Below are 24,712 nucleotides of genomic sequence, written 5' to 3'. Positions count from 1 at the left end.
GCAGCACTCCCATCCATGAAGCAGCTACCATAGGATCTGTCATTAACTGGGTTCCAGGAATGAAGTTTTACTTGATGCTCTAAAGCAAGACTCAGTCAATTGTGATCCACAAGCCCAGTTCACACCCCTGGACTATTTTTCTCAATAAAGTTTTATTGGAACATAGCCATACCCAATCTTCAGGTATAATGTATGACTACATTCCCATTAAAAGGCAGAACTAAGTAGTTGCAATGAAGCACAATGATTCTATGATTTGTGGAAAAGTGAGTCAGAAATAAGCTAAGATCTTGATCCACTTTTCTTCAAAACAGTTGTGAAATCAGTTCTAATACTCACAATTTAATTTTAGTGATTTTTTTTTTCTTTTCTCTCCTTTAAAGCTGAGAATCAGAGTTTAATCCAAACAACTGCAATGTCAGGTAAGTTAATTTTCTCTTCTCTGATTATACATATGGGTAAAATCTCAAGAATGAGAAAAAGTAGGTCAATCATTTTGAGAGCAAGGTAAATTGCTATGAAGGGAAATATAATGGGGCAAATGAAGTGTTAGGGGGACTTGAGTTTTAAAGTTACAACCCTAGAGAACATTGAGGGGAACCTGAGTGCTCTGTGACTGAGGTGCTGGGACCCAGACCAAGTGAATGAATAAAGCCTACAGACTGTCCTCTGCCTGGGTCTCACTGTTCTTGGTCTGTGGTCAGTGTGCCCCCTCTCAGAAGTACAGTGTCTTACTTTTGGACAAAGTCTGCTCCTGGCATCCAAAAAGGTGATGATTTAAACCACAGTTAACAATGTAAAATGTTAGCACTCCAAGAAGTACTCATATCTGTCAGGCACAGTGGCTTATGCCTGTCATCCCAGCTATTTAATGAGGTGGAGATTAAGAAAATCATGGTTTGAGACCAACCTGAGCAAAAAGTTGGTGAGGCCCCCATCTCAACAAACAGGCTGGCACGGTGTCACACAAGTATTATCCCAGCTATATAGGAGGCTGTAAGTAGAAGGATCGTGGTCTGAGGCAACCTGGGCAAAAATGCATGCCTCTATCTGAAAAAGAACTGAAAGAAAAGTGCTCATGTCTAACCATCCCTTAGTTTTATTTTCATCCTGAATGAATGGTGGATGGTAGAGTAACAGGATTTGAAAAATAAACTGTTGGGCAGGGAAAAATAGTAATGTTGACTCTTCCTGTTGATTTGAAATTATACTTACATGGGAGATTTTTATCTTCCGATAGTCTACCTGGTACTTATGCAGATGACAAACCTCACTGGGTGTGGTGGTTCGTGCCTGTAATCCCAGCACTCAGGAGGCTTAGACAGAAACATCAAGAATTCCATGCCAGCCTGGGCTTCATAGTAAGAACCTATCTTAAAAAAATAAAAACAAAACAAAAGAACAGATGATAAATTTCATAGGTTTTCATTCCTGGTCTCTCTATATATTCTATATATACAATATATACAATTTTATGTATTTCTTAATATATAATTTTATATATATATAGTGAAACAAATTTACATTTTAAAAAAAAAGTATGTGTGATTCTAAGACCATTTTCCCAGCAAATGGTCTTTAGTCTACCTTCTAGCTCCTTTGTTCAAGGAATTTGAAGCACATTATTGTGCTTTTAACTTTCAAGTATTGTCTTCTGTTATATAATATAATCTACCGATAAAGCGGTTATTTTACAACAGTTCTCTTTATTTTATCTCTTCACCATTTTTTAAATTATTTCCATCTTCAAAGTCTCAAAGTGTGTATGCACCAGGCAAAACAGGGTGTGCCCAATGTCACAGCAATGCACCCTGCAGAGAGGCTGGCTAGTTGGGAGGGGAGTCTTCCTTTGTGGATTGGCTACAAACAAGGAGCCGAAGATGAAGGAGAATTGGGAGGATTGCCATATTTGTCAGTTTCTTTTAAGGAAATTATAACATCCTTCATTTTGTTAAAAGAGTTGTATTTACAAAATGCCAGCTGTAGTGTACTTGATTTTAAATGAAATAAAAGGTACCTCTCAGCTATTTTAATTTTAATTAGTTATGCAAACTAATTCTCCCAAAGCAGGTAAAAGGCTATCCATGGACTTGAATAGCAGAAGAGAAACACATGGGACTGCTGTATCCTAAAAGAAAAATCATTTTTGTTTCCACTCAAAACTCAGAGATACATTGCGACTAAATACAAAATTCAGATTCGTATCCCCCCAAAACACGAGTTAACAAACGTATTAACATATAGTCAATACTATGGCTAGCAACTACTTTCAGATTAAAGACTTCCGTAGCCTTATGCCTTTATCATTAAAGATGTAAGAATGATTTGTTAACCATCGAGCCACAGTCCCACAGTGATCAGCACTCATTGAACCCCCCTTTCTTCATTTTCCTTATCTGCGTTTCAGAGCCTCAGTTACTTTGTAGACATTAAATTTAGAAGGAAAGCAGAAGCAAGTACAGACATTACAAGTCCCACAAGCCTATCCCCTGGTCTCTAGAAAAGAGAGTATGTCCTCCTGTCAGGCTTATTCATTATGCTTCACCCACTGCTCTGGGTGCTGGTTTACACCTCTAGAAACTCATTAAAGTGTGAATCATCTATACAGAGAGTGCGCTACCTCAGTTCTCTGACTTCTTTTTGTTGTTGTTGCACTGGAACTTGAACTCAGAGCCTCATGCTGGCTAGGCAGGCGCTTTACCACTTGAACCATGCCCTCCAGTCTTTTTGCTTTTAGTTTATGTTTCAGATAGAGTCTCACCAACTTTTGTTTGGGCTGGCCTCAAATCACAGTCCTCCTCTCTCCACCTTCTGAGTGACGGGGATTACAGGCATACATAACCATGCCTGGCAGTTTTTTAATATTCATATTTTTATTCAGTTAGAATCCATTCAAGCTGGAAATAAGCCTTATGCCAAAATAATATCTAATGGTTTTTAGAAATTTTTATTAACATAAGTTAATTATACAAAGGGATTTTATTGTGCTAATTACAATATGCATATAATATACTTCGATCAAATTCACCCCATTCATATTATTATATTAGCATACATTAATAATACAAGGAGGTTTCGTTATGATAATTCCATAGATATGTATACTATACTTTGAAAAAGTTCGTCTTCCCTATCTTGAGCTTTATAAACTTAGAATTTTATGGTTCTTAAAGAATTAATTGGCTCTACAGCCTGCATTGAAATCCTATCTCTGCTAACTACTTGCTGTGTGATCTCAGGCAATTAATTAATCTCTCTGTGCTTCATTTTTTACTTTGTAAAATGCAAATAATGCAATAATTGAGTGAGCTAATTTTTTTAAATAATTAGAATAATATCTGGTATATAGTATTCCATTAGGGAATTTGTTCTTAGCACTCTGAAAGGTATAGAATGTTCTACCTCTCTTCTCCAACAAAAATATTGTCATAAAAATTAAAGGAATTTTACTTTGAAACCCTAATGGAATACTATATACCAGATGTTATGGTCCTGAATGTTCAAATATTTACTATTTGGCCCTTTATAGAAAATGTGCTGACCCTTGGTTTAAAGTTCCCAAAGGTTACAGGTATAAAGAAGGCTACCTGCAGGCTAGCCAGGAATCTTAGTAGAGGAGAGAGAAATTCATCCACATTTATGGACATTGCAGAAAAAACTGGTAGAGAGAAATATCTTGGGTTTGATTTCCTTCCATCAGATTAGAAAAAAAAGAACAAATAAACAATATTTCTAAAACAATACAAGCCATTCTGTTTCTCCAGATATAAGTTAATTTTCTGCCTTTACGAGAAAAACAAACATTTTTTTTTTGGTTTCCTTTTTTTTTTTTAATTTTATTATTCATATGTGCATACAAGGCTACAAGGCTTGGGTCATTTCTCCCCCCTGCTCCCACCCCCTCCCTTACCACCTGCTCCGCCCCCTCCCTCTCCCCCCCCTCAAAACCCAACAGAAACTATTTTGCCCTTATTTCTAATTTTGTTGTAGAGAGAGTATAAGCAATAATAGGAAAGAACAAGGGTTTTTGCTGGTTGAGATAAGGATAGCTATACAGGGCATTGACACACATTGATTTCCTGTGCGTGTGTGTTACCTTCTAGGTTAATTCTTTTTGATCTAACCTTTTCTCTAGGTCCTGGTCACCTTTTCCTATTGGCCTCAGTTGCTTTTAAGGTATCTGCTTTAGTTTCTCTGCATTAAGGGAAACAAATGCTAGCTAGATTTTTAGGTGTCTTATCTATCCTCACCCCTCCCTTTTGTGCTCTCACTTTTATCATGTGCTCAAAGTCCAATCCCATTGTTGTGTCTGCCCTTGATCTAATGTCCACATATGAGGGAGAACATACGATTTTTGGTCTTTTGGGCAGAGGCACCTGCACACCCATGTGGCACTATTCACAATAGCCAAGTTATGGAAACAGCCAAGATGCCCCACCACTGACGAATGGATTAAGAAAATGTGGTATCTATACACAATGGAATTTTATGCAGCCATGAAGAAGAACGAAATGTTATCATTTGCTGGTAAATGGATGGAATTGGAGAACATCATTCTAAGTGAGGTTAGCCTGGCCCAAAAGCAAACATTTTTAATCTTTTGTTTTAAAGATGAGATACTGTGGGATAGGCAGATAAGGTAACATGACTGGCAGTAAGTGGAAGAACTAAAATCTAGGTTAAGTATGGTTCAGAACCCTTCCCATTTCCTTTCTATTATGTCCCATACCAACAGAATTTAGGAAAGTTCATCTTCGTGCCTATGGTTTAGGGCATAATATAGATATTTCTTTCTACCAGTGATGTGTACCCACCTTGGCGGCTAAAGAATGATTTATTGTATCAAACGCTGAGAAGTTCATTATAAAAATGGGACATACTTAAATCAAATTACAATTACAGGGCAGTTCCAATTTTTATAAATAATGTAAAACAATTAGCAATTGTTCAATTCAATGGAGGTCAGTCCCTCAGGTATATACACATTAAATGCCTATACAGCAAAAAGAAGTGTGAGCAAAAGCATAGGGAAATAAAAATAAGACACCAGTTTTATTTTCTTTCATACACTATGATATTTTATTTTCTATTACCTCCCACACTTCTCTCACTAATATCTGTGCATCTCATACCTTCCTCTCAAGTCCTCCTTTCTAATTTTCTAATTCTAGTTACCTGGCATGACTAACTCAACCATGCCTTTGTATTGTGTGGGTGTTTATGCTAAAACTTGGTTAACCTGAAATTCTTCTAGGAATTATAATTACATATTTTTAAAAACAACTTGGACACATATTGAACATTTACTGATGGAACAAATAAAATCAATAGCATTTTAGAAAATCTGAATAGAAAACTATCATATAGATTTTCTTAGAATACCACCAACTTTATGGTACAGCTCAAGCAATACTTATAATGCTGAGACTTCAGCCCAGGCTAGAAAGGAGAAAAGACTAGTGCTTAGAGAAGTCAATCAAGAAAGAAAGGCCCAGTGACCCACATGCATACTCCCAGCACTTGGGAGACTGAAGCAGGAGGATCACCAGCACAGGCTACATAGTGAGAGCTCAAAACAAAACAAAAGAACAACACAAATATCAGTGGAAGATGTTTTCTGGGCATTGAAGTGGGAAGGAGGAGTTTGTACGTATCATAAATTATACTATGTAGGTGGCTGGTGAGTTCACCAATGAACTGGAAGAAAAGACCTCTCTGTGCTTGTTCACAGAATAGAGAAAGAATATAAATAGTAGAAAAAACACTGGAGCAGAGCAGTCAGGTGATCCAAGTCTTAGTTACAGCTCCATCGCTATAGCTGTAAGACCTTCACAAAGCTGGTTAACCTATCCAAGTATCAAGTTTCATCACATGCAAAATAAAAGGTTTGGACAATTCAAGGCTGGCAAATGTGTGCCATTTAGTGTCTGGTGCAAGGGAAGTCTCTGCAGTGTCACTTTTTTCTCAGATATGGTATTATAACATTTCTGAACTCTGCTTTCTACACAGTCACCACAAATACATTAAGGTTATACCCAAAATGAAAATGATTTGTCATTCCACCTGGATTCATGCCGTCTTATTGCTGCAAGCAGCAGGACTATGATAGGAGTGCTTTAGTGTGAGAATAAATTTTCTTCCAGAACAAAAAGTGTGTTTACTAGTAACTCAGATTCTAAAGTCTAGCATAAGGTTTAACTCATAGCAGTTCCCCACAAATGTTAGCGGAATAAATAATTGCTACATTTCAAACTTACTGGGCACTTTGCATGTACTACCTTTCATTTTTATGATCTTTGAGGCATTTTAATGATGATAAAATAAAACTTGTAGAAATTAAGAAATGTATATGTAATATATACACACATACATGTACACACATACATATACACTCCTACACGTGGAAGTTAAACATACATACATATGTATAAGCGATCTGCAGCCATGGGGCTCAAGTTTTATTCTGTTTGAATATATGACTATATTATTAGCCAGATATGACTCCAAATGCTTAGCTAGAAGGACTTAACCCTCAAATCATCATGTTCCATTAGCCAAAAGAAACAAAATAATGAATAAAATATTCAAATTGTATTTGCAAACAATAGAACATGGCTCTAGTTAACTTAAGTCAAATAAAGATTTACTTTCAAATTAAAAGTACACTGGGATCCTCACAGAATAAAGAAGGGTAAAAGCCAGGTAATGTGAGGATTTAATATTCTCATAGTCCCTTCAAAGCTTCATTCTGGGGATAAATCAACTTTCTATGCTCAAGTTCTTAGGAGCAAACTTTGGTCCTGCAGTGACTTGAGGTTGGAATAAGAAGAGGCGTCCTGTATTGACAGCATGAAATGGGAAAAGGTGTTTTCCCATGGTAAGAGTTAGGTTCCACCAAAGGGGGAAAGAAAATACTTTAAAAGGCAAGCCATTATAGTTTAAAATTTCCAAGGCTTCCTCTCTGCCCTAACAGGAAGTAATCTTTTAAACAGTTGCTAATGGAGGCTACTTTAGTCTGAGTCATCAGAGAAGCAGAGTTCAAGATGCAATTAAATGTACAAAGATTTTATTAAAAAGGCATGCTCTCAATGCAACCTTGGATGCCCTGGAACATCAATAAACACTCCTGTCCTTAAAACGCAATGACTTGTAAAGTTCATAGGAAGAGCCAAAAATGTACCATTATCAGACACCAATCGAGTAAATTTGGATCCACATTATTACAATGGAACCCTGGGCTCTAAGAGACTGCAAACAACTTTGCTCTAAGTTCTGACCTGAAGCTTGTAAAGTGGATTTGAATTGTGACTCAATATATCCATGACTCAAAAAATCATCACCAAATAATAAGATGAATCACCAAAGTCAGGATCCAAGTAAAAACCTACATCTTCTAAGAGTCCCATATATCCCAGTTTCTACAGTCAGATCTTGACTAGAGAAAAGAAATATTTGAAAATATGGAAGTGTCTGAAGAGGCTATTTTCTGAATTTTTACACTTAGAATTTTTGAGAAAATTAGACAAGCTGACCTTGGCAGAGTCAAGTTTTTAAGGATATAACATATCCCTAAAATGTGATATGTTAATATTATATAGTAATGTATAATCTACATATACAATATAGCATATACATACTGATAACAATATCATATACTGTATATACTATCTTCTAGGAAATTTAAATTTGTTTTTACTCATTTAATTTTCCCAGCAACAATAGGATATAGAACTTTTAGAAGCCCATTGGTATGTGAGGAAAATCAGGTTAAAAAACTTGCCAGGTACTTAAAAAGCTAGACATTGATCTACCATTTGATCCAGCAATACCACTCTTGGGGATATACCCAAAAGACTGTGACACAGGTTACTCCAGAGGCACCTGCACACCCATGTTTATTGCGGCACTATTCACAATAGCCAAGTTATGGAAACAGCCAAGATGCCCCACCACTGATGAATGGATTAAGAAAATGTATCTATACACAATGGAATTTTATGCAGCCATGAAGAAGAATGAAATGTTATCATTCGCTGGTAAATGGATGGAATTGGAGAACATCATTCTGAGTGAGGTTTGCCTGGCCCAAAAGACCAAAAATCGTATGTTCTCCCTCATATGTGGACACTAGATCAAGGGCAAACACAACAATGGGATTGGACTTTGAGCACATGATAAAAGCGAGAGCACACAAGGGAGGGGTGAGGATAGGTAAGACACCTAAAAAATTAGCTAGCATTTGTTGCCCTCAACGCAGAGAAACTAAAGCAGATACCTTAAAAGCAACTGAGGCCGACAGGAAAAGGGGACCAGGACCTAGAGAAAAGGTTAGATCAAAAAGAATTAACCTAGAAGGTAACACCCACGCACAGGAAATCAATGTGAGACAATGCCCTGTATAGCTATCCTTATCTTAACCAGCAAAAACCCTTGTTCTTTCCTATTATTGCTTATACTCTTTCTACAACAAAATTAGAAATAAGGGCAAAATAGTTTCTGCTGGGTATTGAGGGGGTGGGGGAGAGAGGGAGGGGGCGGAGTGGGTGGTAAGGGAGGTGGTGGGGGCAGGGGGGAGAAATGACCCAAGCCTTGTATGCACATATGAATAATAAAAGAAAAAAAATTATAAAAAAAAACTTGCCAGGTTTCTGTAGAAAGTAAGTTCTAGAGTCAGATCTGAACCCAGGTACTCTCTTCAGAATCATGCTCTCAAGTAGTCCGCTGTACTGCTCTGATACCTTCTCTGGTAGTCATGGAGGATAATGCAGTCTCAACAAAACACATGGAGAGCATCAGACCACACCAGGAATCCCTCAGTCCAGTCCCAGAAACAATAACATCAGGCTCACAATTTGTGAATTCAGCCAAGCACCATGATTTCAGCCATATGATCATGCTGAAAGACAAGGTTTCTCAAATTGTGGGTCACTAATAGAAATCACAGCCACTACTTTTAAAATAAAAAAGAATAGAAAACACCAGATGGTATTACACAAATAGAAGTAAATTTTGTGTGTGAGTATTGGATTCAGAACTGATTTCTTACCTGAGAGTTACAGTTTAAAAAAAAACAAACTTGAGAGCTTGTATTCCAAGAACCACTAAATCATTCCATTCAGCACGAGTAGCTCTGTTGCCCACTTAGGGATCATTAACAATAACCATTGACCTTGGGCAATCAACATGTTTTAAGTGAGAATTCTTGGAGTTCCATCTGGATCACATAGGTTGTACTCAGTTCTGAGGTTCCCACTTAGCCTGCGCATAAGAAGGTAATAAGGTAGGATATGGAGTTTTGAAAATTAATCCTGGAGAATCCCAGGAGAATTAAGACCATTGGGCATTTAACCAGCCATTTTGTCCTCTGCCAGCACAACTGAAAGAGCATTCATCCTCATTAAAACTCTTGATACTGAGAAAAGCAACTCAAAGAACCAAGGTTCCACTTTCATTTAATATTCCTTTCCCTGCCTGCTTAGTGCACCAGCCTGACATTTTTCTGTGCTCTTATGGGCATATATCTAGCTTCCTCCCACAGATCTTTTACATGGCAAGAACATTACGGGCTCTAAACATTATTCTTCCCCCACAGATGTCAAAAATGCATGAGCATGCTGTGTGTGCTGGGCTGTGGGTGGCAAAGGAGGAAAAAGCTAAGGGAGTTCTAGAGATAATCAATTTATTTGATGCAATTATCCATGATCGCCAAACTCTGAAGGGGTCGCAGTTATAAGAGAGGTCTCTTAGTGCACCAAGCAGTCAGCTACATTTTACTGCACACCCACTGTAGCCATGCCCATGTCAGGTATGAGGAGAATTATGGCCTTTTGCACTTAAGGAGCTTGTAGTTCCATGGAGTGACAAAGCAAACAGTTGTAGTGTAATACAAGTAAAGCAATTCATACCACAAGCAACCAAGAATTAATGTTTAAAAATTTTTTGAAGTAAAAATTATGTTTTTTTCAATTCATGAAAAGAGTATAGGCTTATAAAATATTCAATTACTTATACTCCCTTTGAATTCATTGACACACTGCTTTTATGTATAAAAATGAATAAAATGTATTATAATTGTAATAATCATCTTTTTAAATAACTCTCACTTAGAATTTCCTTCTGTTAATTAAACAAATTAGTAACGATAGTAATATTTCCCTTGGTCAAAAAGAGCATGGACTATAGTGGAGACACAACCACACAGTGGTTTTTCCAGGTGAGATGCACAGTAGACACAGCTGCTGAGTTTTAGGGGTGAATATGAAGGAGTCCTCTTTGATTTCCCTCCTATTCTTCTCACCAAAGCCTCAATAGCAATCCTTTCTTTTCAACCATTGAGAAATACTATAAAATCTGAAGTCCTGTGCATTTATGTTCATTTTAGGTATGTGTGATGGAGAAACTCATTATCTCCCAAAGTTGTAATATCTGAAATTTGAATAGTGTTTTTGCATAGATTTGCATCTCACAAGAATCTCATATAGTACACTATGCAGGCTTTAGCCTAGGGAAAGAGACTGTCTCAAGTTTTGTTGGCCAGTTTGTAAAGATATAACACTGATGCCTAGCTTATGTGATTTCGAGTTTAACCATCTTTCAGGAGGCACAGGTGACCTTGTGGTTTAGTGTGACCATTGTATCTACCCTATTATTCAACAACAGATAGTTTTTGCAGATCTTTAGAAATGCACAGTGTTTAAAGAAATCTGATGTGAAGATTCAATACCATAGTATAACTCTGGATTTGTGATTTTCCTACAGTTCACACTCAACAACCAGATGCATCACCTCCTAAAACCACTAAGTTACTCTCAACAGCAGAAACAACTCCAGACATCTTGCAGTTTCAAGGTACGTTTTTTATGATTCAGAGTGGAAACTTGCTCTAGTTTACCAGCAAACCCTACCAATCATGACTCCTACCCTCAAAACAGAGCTCTTCAGAATTTGCAATACCATGCCTATAAATCAGAGGTATCTCCTTTCGCGGAAGCAAAGGCAGTATTGTGAGAATTGGCACACATTAACCAAAGGTGACTTGTTTTTGTTTTTTTTTTCTTTGTTAAAATTACAGGTACCAAGGATGGAAAAAATGCAACCTCTTCATCAAACATTCCCTCTTCTTCCAGTGAGTAACGTACACATCTCTGTCTGTGGTAGTAGATGTGCAGAATATGAATGCTTGAGTGATTTATAGAGGGAAGGGATTAGGTTATGGAGAACCTTTTCTTAACTTTACTTAACCTGCAATTCTGTTATAATACGATATTAACAGCTGCCTGATTTGAGAATGTCCTATAAATCCCATCTTAATTAGCACACCTTGGCAATTTCTTTCTAACCTTACTGCTAAGCAGTTATCATCAAAAGCCAAGGATAACTTGATGGGGCTAGATTGAGACAAGTCAACGGGAAGGCCCTATACCAATGAATTGTGCCCAAAGCAGTATGCTGTGTACCTTGAATTTATTCCATCTTATTTGTCAATTAAGTATTTTTAAGTAATAAATTACAAAAAAACCCACAGATTTTTCCCCTTGACAGAGCATTATCTTAATGTTAATAATGGCCTTCAAGAAACATTCCATTTAAGCTAAAACATATATATGCTATATGGTATATATATATGACACTAATGACCTAACTCAAGATCTATTACAAAATCAGCAGAGAGGCAGAGATCAGAAAGATCATGGGTTCAAGGCTAGCCTGGACAACCAGTAAGTGAGATCCCATCTCAAAAAAATAAGCCAGGCATGGTGGAACATGGTTGTAATTCCAGCTAAGCAGGCCACAAGTAGGAAGATTGCAGTCCCAAGATGGCCCTGAGCAAAAACATGAGATGTTATCTGAAAAATAACTAAAGCAAAAAGGGCTTGAGGCATGGCTGAAGTGATACAGTGTTTGTCTAGCAAGTACAGGCCCTGAATTCAAGCCCTAGTATTCCTGAAAAAGAAAAGAAATCAGCAGAATGAACAAAAAGCAAATATTTAATCCTGACAGGGGAAGTGTAAACCACCTTACTAATGAATTGGGGAACCATTGTCACCCCTGATAGCCATGTGAGGAGCAGATAAGAATGCCTAACAAAGATGTAACCTTAACTTCTAGCCGACTAACTGTGTTCCTGTAACAGCTTCTTTGCTTTCATTGCTGTACTTTCAACATGGGAAACAACTATCAGGAAAAAGAGGCGGATAAATTTTTAAAGAACAATAACTCTCCCCTTAACAAAAAACAGGAAAAACTCACCCTGAGTTATCACGGCAACACCCTCCCGATAGAGACACGTGCACACACATGCACACCTCTCTTGAACTATGATGTTCACTTTCTTTAGCTCATATCCAATGTGACATCTTAATGTTATTTTATGTGCTTTCTAGTTTTAGACAATAAAATAGGATATCTGTGAGTGTTTTTAGAAAACTGGCATTAGGACCACAGCAGTCCCAAATGAGCTATGTTTTCTTGAGTAACTTTATTATAAGATACTAAAAAATATAATAGAGAGAATGTGATTCTAGCTATACCCTAGAGAACACTTCCCCTCTAGTCTTCTGTCTCCTCACTCCCCCAATCTCCAGAAAAATGGGGGAGAGATCTCCCTGAGATTTCAAAGTTTGTTTCAGAAAGGCTGCAAGACTGACATCAAGTGGATATGTCAGAAATGACAACTAGAGCAAACCTCTAGTCAGATAAGTCTTTGCCTAAAATATGGTATTCTTAATCGAATGATGTTCAAAGAAGAAAGAAAGTATGCATGCTTTTGCTTCGTTAGTAACCTGTCTATAAGAACTTCAGTAGCTACTCTAATTGACACTGTTTCCAATACTTTTTAGGTGTTATTTTGCCGGTGGTTATTGCTTTGATTGTTATTACACTTTCAGTATTTGTTCTGGTGGGTTTGTATCGAATGTGCCGGAAGAAAGACCCAGGTAGGTAATGGTGTTTTATTTTGTTTTCCTGAAAAGAGAATAAATATTTACTCAGTCTAAGCTTGAACTTAGACTGTTAGAAGGATGAAAAGTTATATAGAAAGAAATACCATATTGCTTGATCACAAAAGTAGAGGAGACAAGGCAAAGAAATTCATTGAATGTGGTTAAATGTAAGGAATTATGATTATATGCTATAAAATAAAGATAAATTCAAATATAATTATCAAATATGGATAAATTCTCATTAATGAAATAGGCCCAACTTTGTGAGTAGCCAAGGGGATATGATAGTAAAGATTATAAAATGCCATGCCTGGTCTATAGTTCAAGATTTTTTCCCACCCTTTTATATTACAGAGAGTAAAAGGAGGGCTTGTTAAGGTATTAGCAGCCTATAACTAAAGTTATTAGGATCCTATAATTTTAAGAACAGTGTTCTGTGACTTATCTCCCTCCTTGAAGGCTCAGCTTCCTCCCAATTATGGTATCTTCCATGACTGTGCTATATTTTTATTCTTATTTTAAATAAAATTTCTATTTTAGCATAGATTTAATTTACAGACAATTTGCAAAGTTAAAGAATTCCCATATATTCCCCACCTAGATTTCCTTATTATTAATATCTTATGTTAGAATGGATATTTGTCATAATTAATGAACCAATATTAAAAATTTTTAAGCAACCAAATTCTCTACCATCGTCACATTTCCTTGTCTTTATTCAGTTGTTTTCCTGCTCCAAGGAGTTTGGCTTGCTTTTTACTCAATTCTTCCACTGTGCTGCTCACTTTAGCTTCCATGCCTAAGCTATCCCCGCCCCCCACCCTCCCCACCGTACCTGTATTCCAACCCACCTTCTCATTCCAGACCCCTGCCCTGGTGGCGTTATACACCATCATGTGTCTTTGCCTTCATCCATAAGATTCATTCTTCTGAAATGTCCAGACTATCTCTTAGCTTTTGCAACACGCTCCAACTTATCTTATCAAATACCAATTCATTGTACTTTTTTATAACATACCACTTCTTCAAGGAGAATGGACTGATGTTTCAAGTCTAATTCTAAAGATTTTGATATCATTCACTATACTGTAGTGTAGTTACTTCTTTCTGTGTCTGTCTCCTCTGCAAGTCAGGCAACGCTTTCAAGTCACAAACCACACTGTCCACATTGCATTGTACCTAATATACAGCAGACCCTTACTATAGGCTTGTTGACTTAAAAATTTAAATGTCCAGTAAAATAGAATGCTTCCTTTCCCTACTTTGTACCTAAATATTTCACTAACAAACTTCTACCTAAGTCTCATAAACTGTTAAAAGGTAAAAAGCACTTATTTTTATAGGGAACAAAAGCCACACTATTCTTGGCTTACTCTATGCACAAAGTGCCCCCAGGACACTAATGGATATTGTTCAGTCCAGCCACTGACCATGCATCTCACAAAAAGCTGACAGATGATCATGACAGTGCAAGGAAGAATTAGGAAACCAAAACGCAGTGTTCATTTTAGTTCTAGGTAGGAAAAAAGAAAATAAATCAATGCCTTTTCCTTTAGGACTGAGTGAATAAACTTCTTAATAATATCTGAAGTATATTTTATTATGCAGTTTCCAGAGATGAAATAGCATTTTAACGAATTAGCTTAATTTTTAAAAAGTTTTGATGCCACCAATTCTTTTTTGAAGGGCAATCACCCATCTAATTTGTGACCTGTGAATATTCAGTATATTGGACAGGTAAAAATTAGTATGTGAACTCCATTTGTAAAAACACCTTGCATTTTAAAAAATGCTTTATTTAGGAAGATTTGAAAAGACATTGTTGAAAAGTTTACATATTATACTTGGATGTGTAAACTTCTTACCACTATAAAGAGTTATTCTGAAGATGTGTATTACTCTAAAACCAAGTTTGGCAATTATATAATTTGCCACATCTATTTGGTTACTGCTAACTTTTGTTTTCCAAACAGAATTTATAGCATTGTTATCATTAAACTAGAGTCGTTAAATACCCGCAGTTAATCACTCTTCAAGTATGTGGATGAGACTTCATTAAGTTCAGAAAATTAGTAAGCCCACTCTGCTCTCTGGAAGACAAAATGAACAGAGATTTGAAATTAAGCTTATTTGAATAATGTTGAAGCAGGCTGAGCTTTAACACAAGTTAGCAAGGTATATATGCAAGAAAGTTAGCTGTTGACATACATCTGTCTGCTAAGGAACCTTAATCAGGACAGTATGTTAAGGAAAAATATTCAAACAATCATACATAGATCATCAACTGATTTTGAACAGAACTGTGAGGTGCACAGGGGATACTGTATATGACACTTACTGGAATAAAAAAAAATGCTGTTAAAACCCTACTTATAAGACCGGGAATGTGTCTCAAGTGGTAGAGTACTTGCCTAGCAAGCAAAAAGCCTTGAGCTCTAACCTCAGTAACACAAAAGAAAGAAAGAAAGAAGGAAGGAAGGAGAAAAGAGGGAAGAAGGGAAGAAACAAAAAAGGGATAAAAGAAAGGCAGGAAGAAAGAAAGAAGGGAAGAAAGAAAAAACCCTACTTGAAGTTAGGCCCCATGGATATGGCACCACGAATTGAACCCTAGGGATTAAGAGTTATGATTGTCATCAATTGGGTGACAGAAATAGGAGCAGCCAAAGTGTTTGAGGAAGCCACGGTCTATATAAAACAAGAACAGTCAAATCCAAGAGAGTTATATTCAAAGGGCATATCCCAATGACAAGAGCTAGATAGATCTGAAAAGAAATCCAAGAGACAGGAGTTGAGTAGAATGGAATAAAATCAGGACTATAATGGAAGGGGGGTTGCTTAATCCCCCACAGTAAACAGTTCAGTGCAAGTTTTGACCACCATCATCACTCCAGAGAGGCATGTCCTTGTGCAGAGTGAATCATTCTCACTTGAATCAAAGGTGTTTTCTGTCAGACCTTGTGAGCAGCCTGGCAGAGTATACAGAAGACCAGTTACAGTTAGTAGCCTTAGTGATATTTTGCAGGGCACTTTTGAGAGGCTAAATTAGTGAGCTTAAGATGCAATTAGAAACAATACTTACATTGTAACTCACCACAGATATAGTGATTTTTGCCCCAAGAAAGAGCAATGCAGAAAGGCAATGTAGAAAATTCAGTTCTTTGCTATGAAAAGGTAATTCAATACTTTGAGGAGAAGTTTCTCAGAGATATTAAGTAAACTGAAATTTTCTAGTGTCTGTGGCATGTGCAATAATGGACAGTAGTTTTTCAAAGTAATATGAAGCTGTGAGATCAAAATTAATTCAGAACCAAGTTCAGCAGAGCTGATCTAACTAGGACTGACTATCCCATGACTGCCAGGATAAATATTAACCATACCTAAGGAAATACCTCTAGCTTTAGAAAAAGAGTTTTAGCAGAGCAGTAGGGGTGTGAAGTTTAATAACAATTCTTTCCTTTCCTAGGCACACCAGAAAATGGACATGATCAGTAAGTAAGGCCACATCACTTTCTTTCTTTCTTTTTCTTCCAGGCAGTTCTGACCCTACAGTTCATAGAGGGAAAGTGTTGGCTTTTTTCTTTTTCCAGTTGTGTAGAAAGTACCATCTATAGTGTTTGGTTGTTTGTCAGAGCTCTCTCTATTTAACAGAGAAATTCCAACTGCTGGAAGATTGCTCTTTAAGAATGGATGGAATGATAAAATGGGAAATAAAAAGATGAAATGAGAAAGTACAAGAATGGACATATCACTGAGGGAAAAATAGCATAAAAAATATTGCTAGAGTTTTAAGATGGTTTTCCAGTGAAGGATCAGCATACTTACCAGGTAGGGGAAAATTGTGCCTGTGTGTTGAGCCAGTTCTGACTGGCTTTTCCTTAACAGAAGATGATCATTCTGTGTTGACTTTGGCAAAATAAACAAAGCACTTGTTAGCAATCCAGGCAACTGTTGTAACCAAGATGATACAAAGGGACATGATGAAATGCTTTCAAGTCAAAAACAAATTCTGTGGTGAAGTTGTCTTTGTTGGTCTGAATTTGAAGCCTGCAAATTGTAGTTTTGAATTTCATTACATTGCAAGTATTAGAAATATCCCTAGATCACCTACCAATCTGGATTAGAAATGGAGGCTCTTGAGATGCCCAAGGGTTTGAAGATGTTTGAATCTGGGAAGGGATAGGTGGGAACTGTTGGTTAAAATAGACAGTTCAGATACTTGCACTGCAGTGTCTCAGGACCTCATGGAAAGGAATATCCCCAGAAGTCAGCATCAGCCCAAAAGGTTTGGAAACATTTCTATATCTCCCATCTCATAATTTAGAAATGGACACTTACGCAATGTGGATCTTGTAATAAGAGTTCCCTTATCATCCAAGTGATACTTACTTATGTTAGCTGAGAATCAGTGCTATATCAGAGTGATGGGGATTTTTGGCTTGATTCCTAAAGAATTGGAAAATGATGTTTTAAAAAAGTACACTTATTTATATGTGAATAAGCACAGGTTTTCCATAGAAGCACAGCACTAAAGACTATAGTGCTAACTTACTGCTTTCTGTTTCAAATAGACCTCAGTCTGATAAAGAGAGTGTGAAGCTACTCACTGTTAAAACAATTTCTCACGACTCTGGTAAGTTTCCAAACTATGAGATGAAAAATGGCCATTTTGAAATCTAACTATAACTTTGGATTTTGTTCATGTGAAAAATAACCAAAAGAGCATAAATTCTTTAGAAATAGTCAATCAGTAACTCTCAATAAGTACAGATTTCTTATATGAAGGAACAATGAGCCCCTGAAATATAGTTTTTATAAGATTATTGGACTATCTGGCTATTAGTGGTTGCTTTCTACAGATACCTAGATGTGTTCTAATGAATAAGTGATGATTGGAAAATTTCTTATCCTGCAGATTTGGCAGAAAGAACATTAATTTTGTTAACAGTAACAAATCATTTTGTTAATGATTTTTAAAACATCATTACTGTTGTTTTGTTTCGTTTTTGGCAATGGCTGTATATAGTAAATTGGAACCAGAATCTATCAGTCAATTAAAATGCAAATAATGTTCCATATTATTTCATATAATTTTAGTTGAACTTCCCAATAAAGATAAAGCACAATTTCCAGTTGATAAAATCTGCATTTTTCTAATTTCTTAGTTATATTTATTTGATTTGAAGTATAAAAGTCTTTCAAGATATGAATATAATTTATATCAGTTACATTTTATAAATTATAAACAATAAAAAATGAGATTCTAGATAGATTTTAAAAATAAAAAGCACAGAGTTTTTTCTTTTTTTGAGTAGAGCAAACATTTAAAACATTGATATCACTGAAATTATAAGTTTCAAAAATGATCCTTGTAACTATAAATATCAAGGTACTTATACATTTGTAATATTCAATCCCCCAAATTTTGCTTCTTTAAAATAGTCCCAGAATATATATGTTATGCATAGTGAGAGCAATGGAATGATAAACTACACTATAAATGTTTCCATAGCTAAAAATAATTTTGTAATTCAAAAAGCTATAAATATTGCCCCAAATCAAAAAAACAAAACAAAACAACAACCAAAAAAACAAGCTATCAAAGTCTGGTTGTGGTTCCAATTTCATGCAGGACATTCAGTCTAGAACAAAGTACAGCAAGCAAATTGAAGACTTGAAGAGCATGGACCCCCAAAGCCAGCACAGACTCACCCGACCTCTCCTGTGAGCCAGAGGGAACGCTTTCCTTCTTGTATCTCTTAACCTCTTTGGTACATATGTTTCCTGTATGCCCACACTATTCTTTCTCTCCAGAGTAACCCCATTTAAAAAAAGCAAAGGAGCAAATAATCATTCATAGAGTAGTTAGAATCCACTCATAAGTTTCTCATGGCTACTCACCAGCCTTGAGTAAACAGCCAGGCCTATTCTACTAGGTGAGGGAAAACAGAAGCTTATATGTGGATTAATCTTGAGTCAGCTCATGAGGGACCCTAGCATGCCTAGAACACTGATCAAGAAGTTATCAGAACCTAGCTGTGGTTTGCAAGCAAGCATCATGGTAATTTCATGCATGTTCTCTTTATCCCCTTAAGGGAATTCAACCTCATGCTCTACAGTCTCCTAAGCTCTTGGGGTAGGAGCTGGATGCTGCATAAGAGCTATGTTTCCCCCTGTGGAGGGAAGTGGGATCAGGACCACCTCAGTATTCTACACCCATTTCTAGGGAAATGACACCTGACACCAGAATCATGGTTTTCTGGAGGGAAAATCCAAAGAACTCCTCTTGCTTTTTGACTATGAGTTGAAGAGCAGACAATTCTTTAGGGCCCAGGGAAAATTCTACCTATGTTCTCTCCCACCCTGGTAGTGACTACAGTAATAGGTAGAGTAGCCCATGGTGGATAGCTTTCTTTCTTTCTTTTTCATGCTAAGTGTGCTTCCTTTGCTTTCTAAAGGACTTGTCGGGTCACAGGTCTAAGAGGGAGACCTTCTTGTGGAAATAATAGGATATACCATTACTTTTATTTTTGCAGCATCTATTTAAGAATCACACTGCTTTCAACAAAATAATCTTCAAAATATCGCCCCTGTGTGTTATCATGGAAATATATGGTGATAGAGCAAAACTGAAATTGATGATTCACAGTAGATGTTAATAGCTCAAATTAGTAACCTAAAGCTTAATAATCTCCAAACAATCTTTGGACTACCACAGCTTTTACTGGTCTATGATTATTGAGACTCTATTGCTCCTTAAGTTTTCTCAATCAAATCCCTTCCCACTATCTTTCAAAACTTATTCAAATATGTTTTGTTTCTAAAAGTATGCTTACCACACTTAGCAGAAGTTACATTAGTAAAATTATTTTTTATCTAATATCTCAGGGCCAATAATGACATCTTTCCTAAAATATAATGAGGATAAAACCTGAAAATAGATTTCATATAAGTTTAGAGGTCTTGCCCAGTTTTCATACTTTCACCTATAAAAACATTTTTAAAGCTTTTTAAAATACAAAAATCATTTGATAGAACAGATGTCTAACCACTTACCAATCAGAATCGATGGTTCTTATAAATTAAGGACCTTGTTTGTTTCAAGGTCTAAGAAATATGGTGTTAATTGATATACATAAGTAGGTAGTACAATGAAATTTGTACTTCAGTGACCATCACAATTCTTTGGAATGGTCATTACTTCAATATAGAAACTCTGGACTTTTATCTCAAAATGAATTATGTCACTGTAGAGGCCAATAAACAATGTTTCCAAGGAAACAGACCTTTGTAGCAATCCACTTCAGGGAAAATGCCAGTGGATGCTAAATTTTCTGAGTTTCTAGAAGGCTTGATGAGCCATGGTTTCACTGGCAGTCATTTTTCCTGGGAAGATATTTTCTTACTCCCAAATCCTCCTCTGCTGATTAGGTCTTGGTGTTCATCCATCCATACTTCCTTCTTTCTCTAAGTCTGTTCTCTTTAAGCAGGGCCTTTCACTGAAAATGTAACCCATCCATGTTTAAATTTAGAACTTTCTTTAATATAAAAGAAAAAACCTATTACAGAGTAATAAGCATGTGCTTTCAAAAAAAATTGAACACTGAGTGTGACAGATCAAAGATTTCTTTGTGAGGACATATCACCTCCCACTTGGCTCTAATAAGAAATCTTGCCAAGTTAAACATCACCATAGTTGACTGCAAAATATATGTGTGACATTGACATGATGTATTTTAAACATGATTCTCATGCTACATCTCATAAAGTTAATATATGTAACATATTATACATATATTATACATTATACATAATATATGTAACATATATGTAATATATGTTTAATATGTAAGGCTCTAAGCATTATAAAAGAAACTGTTTAAACTACTTAGAGAATGCATAATTACATACAAGAAAGAAAACACTCTATCACTGAATTTAGTTTCAAAACATAGATTTTTGAACCACTGGGAGCAAGGCAATACAGATCTGAATTCATTATGATATTTCATTGCTTAGAAAATGCTGATAAATACTTGTCACCTAAGATTAAGTTCAAAGCCCTTAGCACATCTATAAGGACTTCCATGATGTGTTAGCCTCTCTAGCCTTCTCCAGCTCAGTTTTTAATACATACCCCAGGATTTCATCCATCATTTCTCCTGTCTTCCTCCCTCAACCCCAGCTCTTCTGAAAGAGGAAGAACACAGTCCTTTGCACTCCCTTGTTGTACTCACTCTCCCTTCCTCTCCAACATGGTAATTACACATTATTAGTGCATCACTACCACACCAGTACTAATTAGTATACTGTGGTAATTGCTCATTAAATGCATACTCATGTTTTTACTTTTTTGAGTATTTATTTTAACAAACAAAATTTACTAACAAGAAGATATGAACTGAGCAAAACATTCACAGATTTAAAAGCCATGCATAGATTTATCTTCTGTGTTCTCAGCCCTTCACTATTTGGTTCATGCTCTGCATTTCTACCAAGGCTTCCTTTACTTTGGCAAATTAATATGCATTAATTACATGTACTATTCTTTATGGCATAAACTATCATTTTAAAACTTGGCCACATTGTGCATAACACAAAACAGAAGAAAATAGAGTGCACGATAGAATTTTATATCTTCAGTCTAACACTCTCCTGACAGAGCTATTTCGGCAGGCCACAATAGAATTTTAAATTACCTGTGAAACACAACCTTGGTGCAACTACTACTGACATTTGGTATATTTCCTCCCAGTTGTTTTTTCTCCAGGTCTATGTGTGTTTCATTTGCTTTTACCATAGCTATCATTATAGGAACTGTTACTGAAATTATACTGCTATTGAATCTTTCTCACAGTGTCTATTCTAGCGTCTATTCTTCATTAGATAGACCTTAAAGGAAGGTATTAAGAATTGTGATGATTGTCACATGATTTACTTTACATGACCTCTGTGAGATAGTGGAGGTTAAACAAAAGTTTATTTTGCTTACTTCTCATTTCCATACTTCATAGCCATGGGTTCCAGAAAAGTGTTGTGCCTTTAGCAAAATCAACAATAGTGAGCAAAAGATGGTGATAGGGTGGGAGCTGGAAGGACTGTCACACTGTGCCCAGCAGCTCTCAGAGCACAGGACTAGGCATATAGAAGAGTTCAAGGTCTATTCTCCTGTGTCTCTGGCACTACTTATTATTGTTGTGACTTCGAGTAACTGGTAACATCTACAGAGTCCCCAGAAGACAGATATCCTAACCTACCTACTGGCAGAAAAAGCTGTAGCAAAATGATGGCATTTACTCTATAAGCTGGAGATTCTCACCAATGTTGCTTCCTTAGAGTGTGATTGATGTTGGTATTTGATTTTACCTGAAGGATTAGGGTAAGATGAAATATATTGGTCAGGAATTCAGCGGCATGTGAGAAGTGCTTGGGGTCTCTCAGCTTCCATCATTCTCAGTTAATATGTTTATCTTTATATTAGGTGGTAGAATATCACTACAATTTGGAATAATATCACTTGTGCTGCGCTGAATGTGAGCAAAGTCTTCATGTTGGCAGATAAATTGTTTCTCAAAACTCTCATTGAATTATTTAAACAGAAGGACTCAAGAATAGCTTCCTGATAAAATGGCACTTTAAACATATGATATGGGTTTGCTAAGGTAGAGCCTACTCATGTAACAAGCAAAAATCAATAATGCAGCCCCCAGGGTGTCTCAGTTGTTAAGTCTCTCCATCCACACCCCCACCTCCAGGAAGTTAGTTAGAATGGCTCCTGTAGGGTGGAAATGGATGATGGCTGAAGAAAGCTCATAAATCTTGGTGAATAATTTCCAGGCAATACCAAGAGGCAAATTGTAATTTTAATGACAATCTTGCAGGGAAATTGAACTTCCCTTGAAAAAAAATATTTTAAGCCAAGAAACTTTGTTTTCATCCTTAGTCACTGCCTGAGCATGTAGATCAAAACCTATCTTCTGTTGTTAGGTGAGCACTCTGCACAAGGAAAAACCAAGAACTGACAGCTTGATGAATGCTCCCTACACCTGAGCAATAAATATGTAAGTTTCCTAATTCTGTTCACTGAGATACTCATTAATATCTGTTTTTCTTAGCCTGCTGCACCTTGGATTATTTTTTTAAACTTTTAAAACCTGAAAAGTTAATGGTTTGTGTCAGTAAAATCACCATTGTCTATTTGTCTAAAAACAAATCCTAAGAAAAGTTGGCAGAAAAATGGATGTCTTGGTGGTTGTAGATTCTTCCAATTGCCCTACCTGTCTAAGGAACAACACAATTCACTCTTCTGGCCTGATAATAATGTCTCCTTATCAATGCAGTCTGTCTTTACCTGGGTCAGTAAACACACACTTGCTGTGGCAGTTAGACAAGTTTCCATAGCTTAATGATGGCTGTGCTTGCAAATTTGCAGTTCATTGCAGGAAAAGGATATAGTACAGGAGCTACATTAAAGTAAGGATGGACATCACAACCACAGGTTGGCTCCAGGCCAGGAGTCCAGAGAAACTTAGTAGAAGATCCAATTGCTTTCCCTCTTTTGATGGTTATATTATGATTCTCCTCTCTCTCTCTCTCTCTTTCTCTCTCTCTCTCTCCCCCCCCCACCCAATCTAGGAACTACAGACATGTGCACCAAACACCTTGAACAAGGTGTATAAACATGCAAATGCAGCCTCAGTTGACATTTCTTATACTCAACTGGTCACATAGTCATTTGCTATAAAACCAAGTGATGGACAGAGCCTTGTAGGTGTCTCAATGAAAGCAAATGCTCTCATAATTAATGCTTGATGCCTTGTAGAACCTACAGAAGAATCTGTCCTTTGAAATAGGCAATAAAAAAACAAAAGAACTAATCAATGCTACCTGTCCAGAATGGTTGATCACAATGAGGAAAGCATTCAGAGTGAGGAATATCATTGTCTTGTTCACTACCTGTATCTGTTGCCCAGCTACTAATATGGTGCTATTATAGACACTCAGTCATTGCTTGTTGAATAAATGGTGCTTGCCATGCTTCTCTGTCCAGTAGCAGAAGACAGAGGCAGAGAGTGCCTATCCAGGCAACGTGCATCAGTGTCAGACTTCCATCCCTCTGTAGGCAACAATGAGGGGTACATTAGAATGAAAAGAACATGGGAGTTTATCCTTCCTTTTGTAACGGACATGTTTCGGTGCCAACTTTGAGAAGCTGGGTGTGGAGACATGTTGACCCGGCTTAACTATGAAAAGTTTCCTTTCAAGCCATCTGTGGTTTCTTCACAGCCCAGTGGCTAGTAAAGGGATGCTTTCTGGATTACCAAATGCTCAAAATGTGGAAAGTAACTTTCCAATTTGGAGAAAAATAAACTCTCTTAGGTTGAGAAAAAGAAAAATAGAAACTGTATTGGAGGTGAGGCAAGTTAATAAAAGAATTGCCCAACTCCCATTTCTTTCCATTTTTGTGCTTTAAAAAATATTCCTAGCCACTGATTTCACAGATTTTGATTTGTAGAAGCACATTACTTTTGTCATTCTTCTGTGTAATTTTGGAATTGTATAACCATGTTCTGAAGAGTAAAGACCAGAAACTAATGGGAAGAAACAAGTTTGACAACTGTCAATTGTATTGTCTATCTGCCTCGCTTTTTTCATTCACATACTTATTTCTATCACTGTACTGGGAATTTAATAACCAATGACTAATTACCTTCTAGGTTGTCAACTATCAACTCAGAGATTCAGAATTAATAGCAATGTATTTGTCAGACTTG

General features: G+C 36.6%; 1 protein-coding gene and 1 long non-coding RNA gene across 3 annotated transcripts in view; one reads left to right on the top strand and one right to left on the bottom strand.

The window, feature by feature from the left end:
* The window catches only part of LOC141410852 (uncharacterized), a 108,851-nt gene that overhangs the window by 45,483 nt on the left and 38,656 nt on the right, over window positions 1-24,712 (bottom strand). Inside the window, exons 2-3 of the long non-coding RNA XR_012435625.1 lie at window positions 1,216-1,369; window positions 911-1,061 (exon numbers count right to left, since the gene is read on the bottom strand). This is a non-coding gene — a long non-coding RNA (uncharacterized lncRNA). The remainder of the gene's footprint in view (window positions 1-910; window positions 1,062-1,215; window positions 1,370-24,712) is intronic.
* Window positions 1-24,712, top strand: part of Emcn (endomucin) — a 122,310-nt gene that overhangs the window by 89,904 nt on the left and 7,694 nt on the right. For both annotated transcript variants that reach the window (XR_012435624.1, XM_020186414.2), the window contains exons 5-11: window positions 384-422; window positions 10,759-10,848; window positions 11,072-11,125; window positions 12,840-12,935; window positions 16,405-16,429; window positions 17,510-17,571; window positions 22,926-22,999. Coding sequence is in view for 1 of the 2 variants with exons in the window: in XM_020186414.2 (XP_020042003.1) it covers window positions 384-422; window positions 10,759-10,848; window positions 11,072-11,125; window positions 12,840-12,935; window positions 16,405-16,429; window positions 17,510-17,571; window positions 22,926-22,960 (401 nt within the window). In the remaining variant the exon portion in view is untranslated. The remainder of the gene's footprint in view (window positions 1-383; window positions 423-10,758; window positions 10,849-11,071; window positions 11,126-12,839; window positions 12,936-16,404; window positions 16,430-17,509; window positions 17,572-22,925; window positions 23,000-24,712) is intronic.

This window comes from Castor canadensis, chromosome 9 (assembly GCF_047511655.1).
Source record: "Castor canadensis chromosome 9, mCasCan1.hap1v2, whole genome shotgun sequence".
Classification (NCBI taxonomy): domain Eukaryota; kingdom Metazoa; phylum Chordata; class Mammalia; order Rodentia; family Castoridae; genus Castor; species Castor canadensis.
The sequence above is the reverse complement of the archived record's forward strand: the minus strand, read 5'-3'. Positions and strand labels throughout refer to the sequence as shown.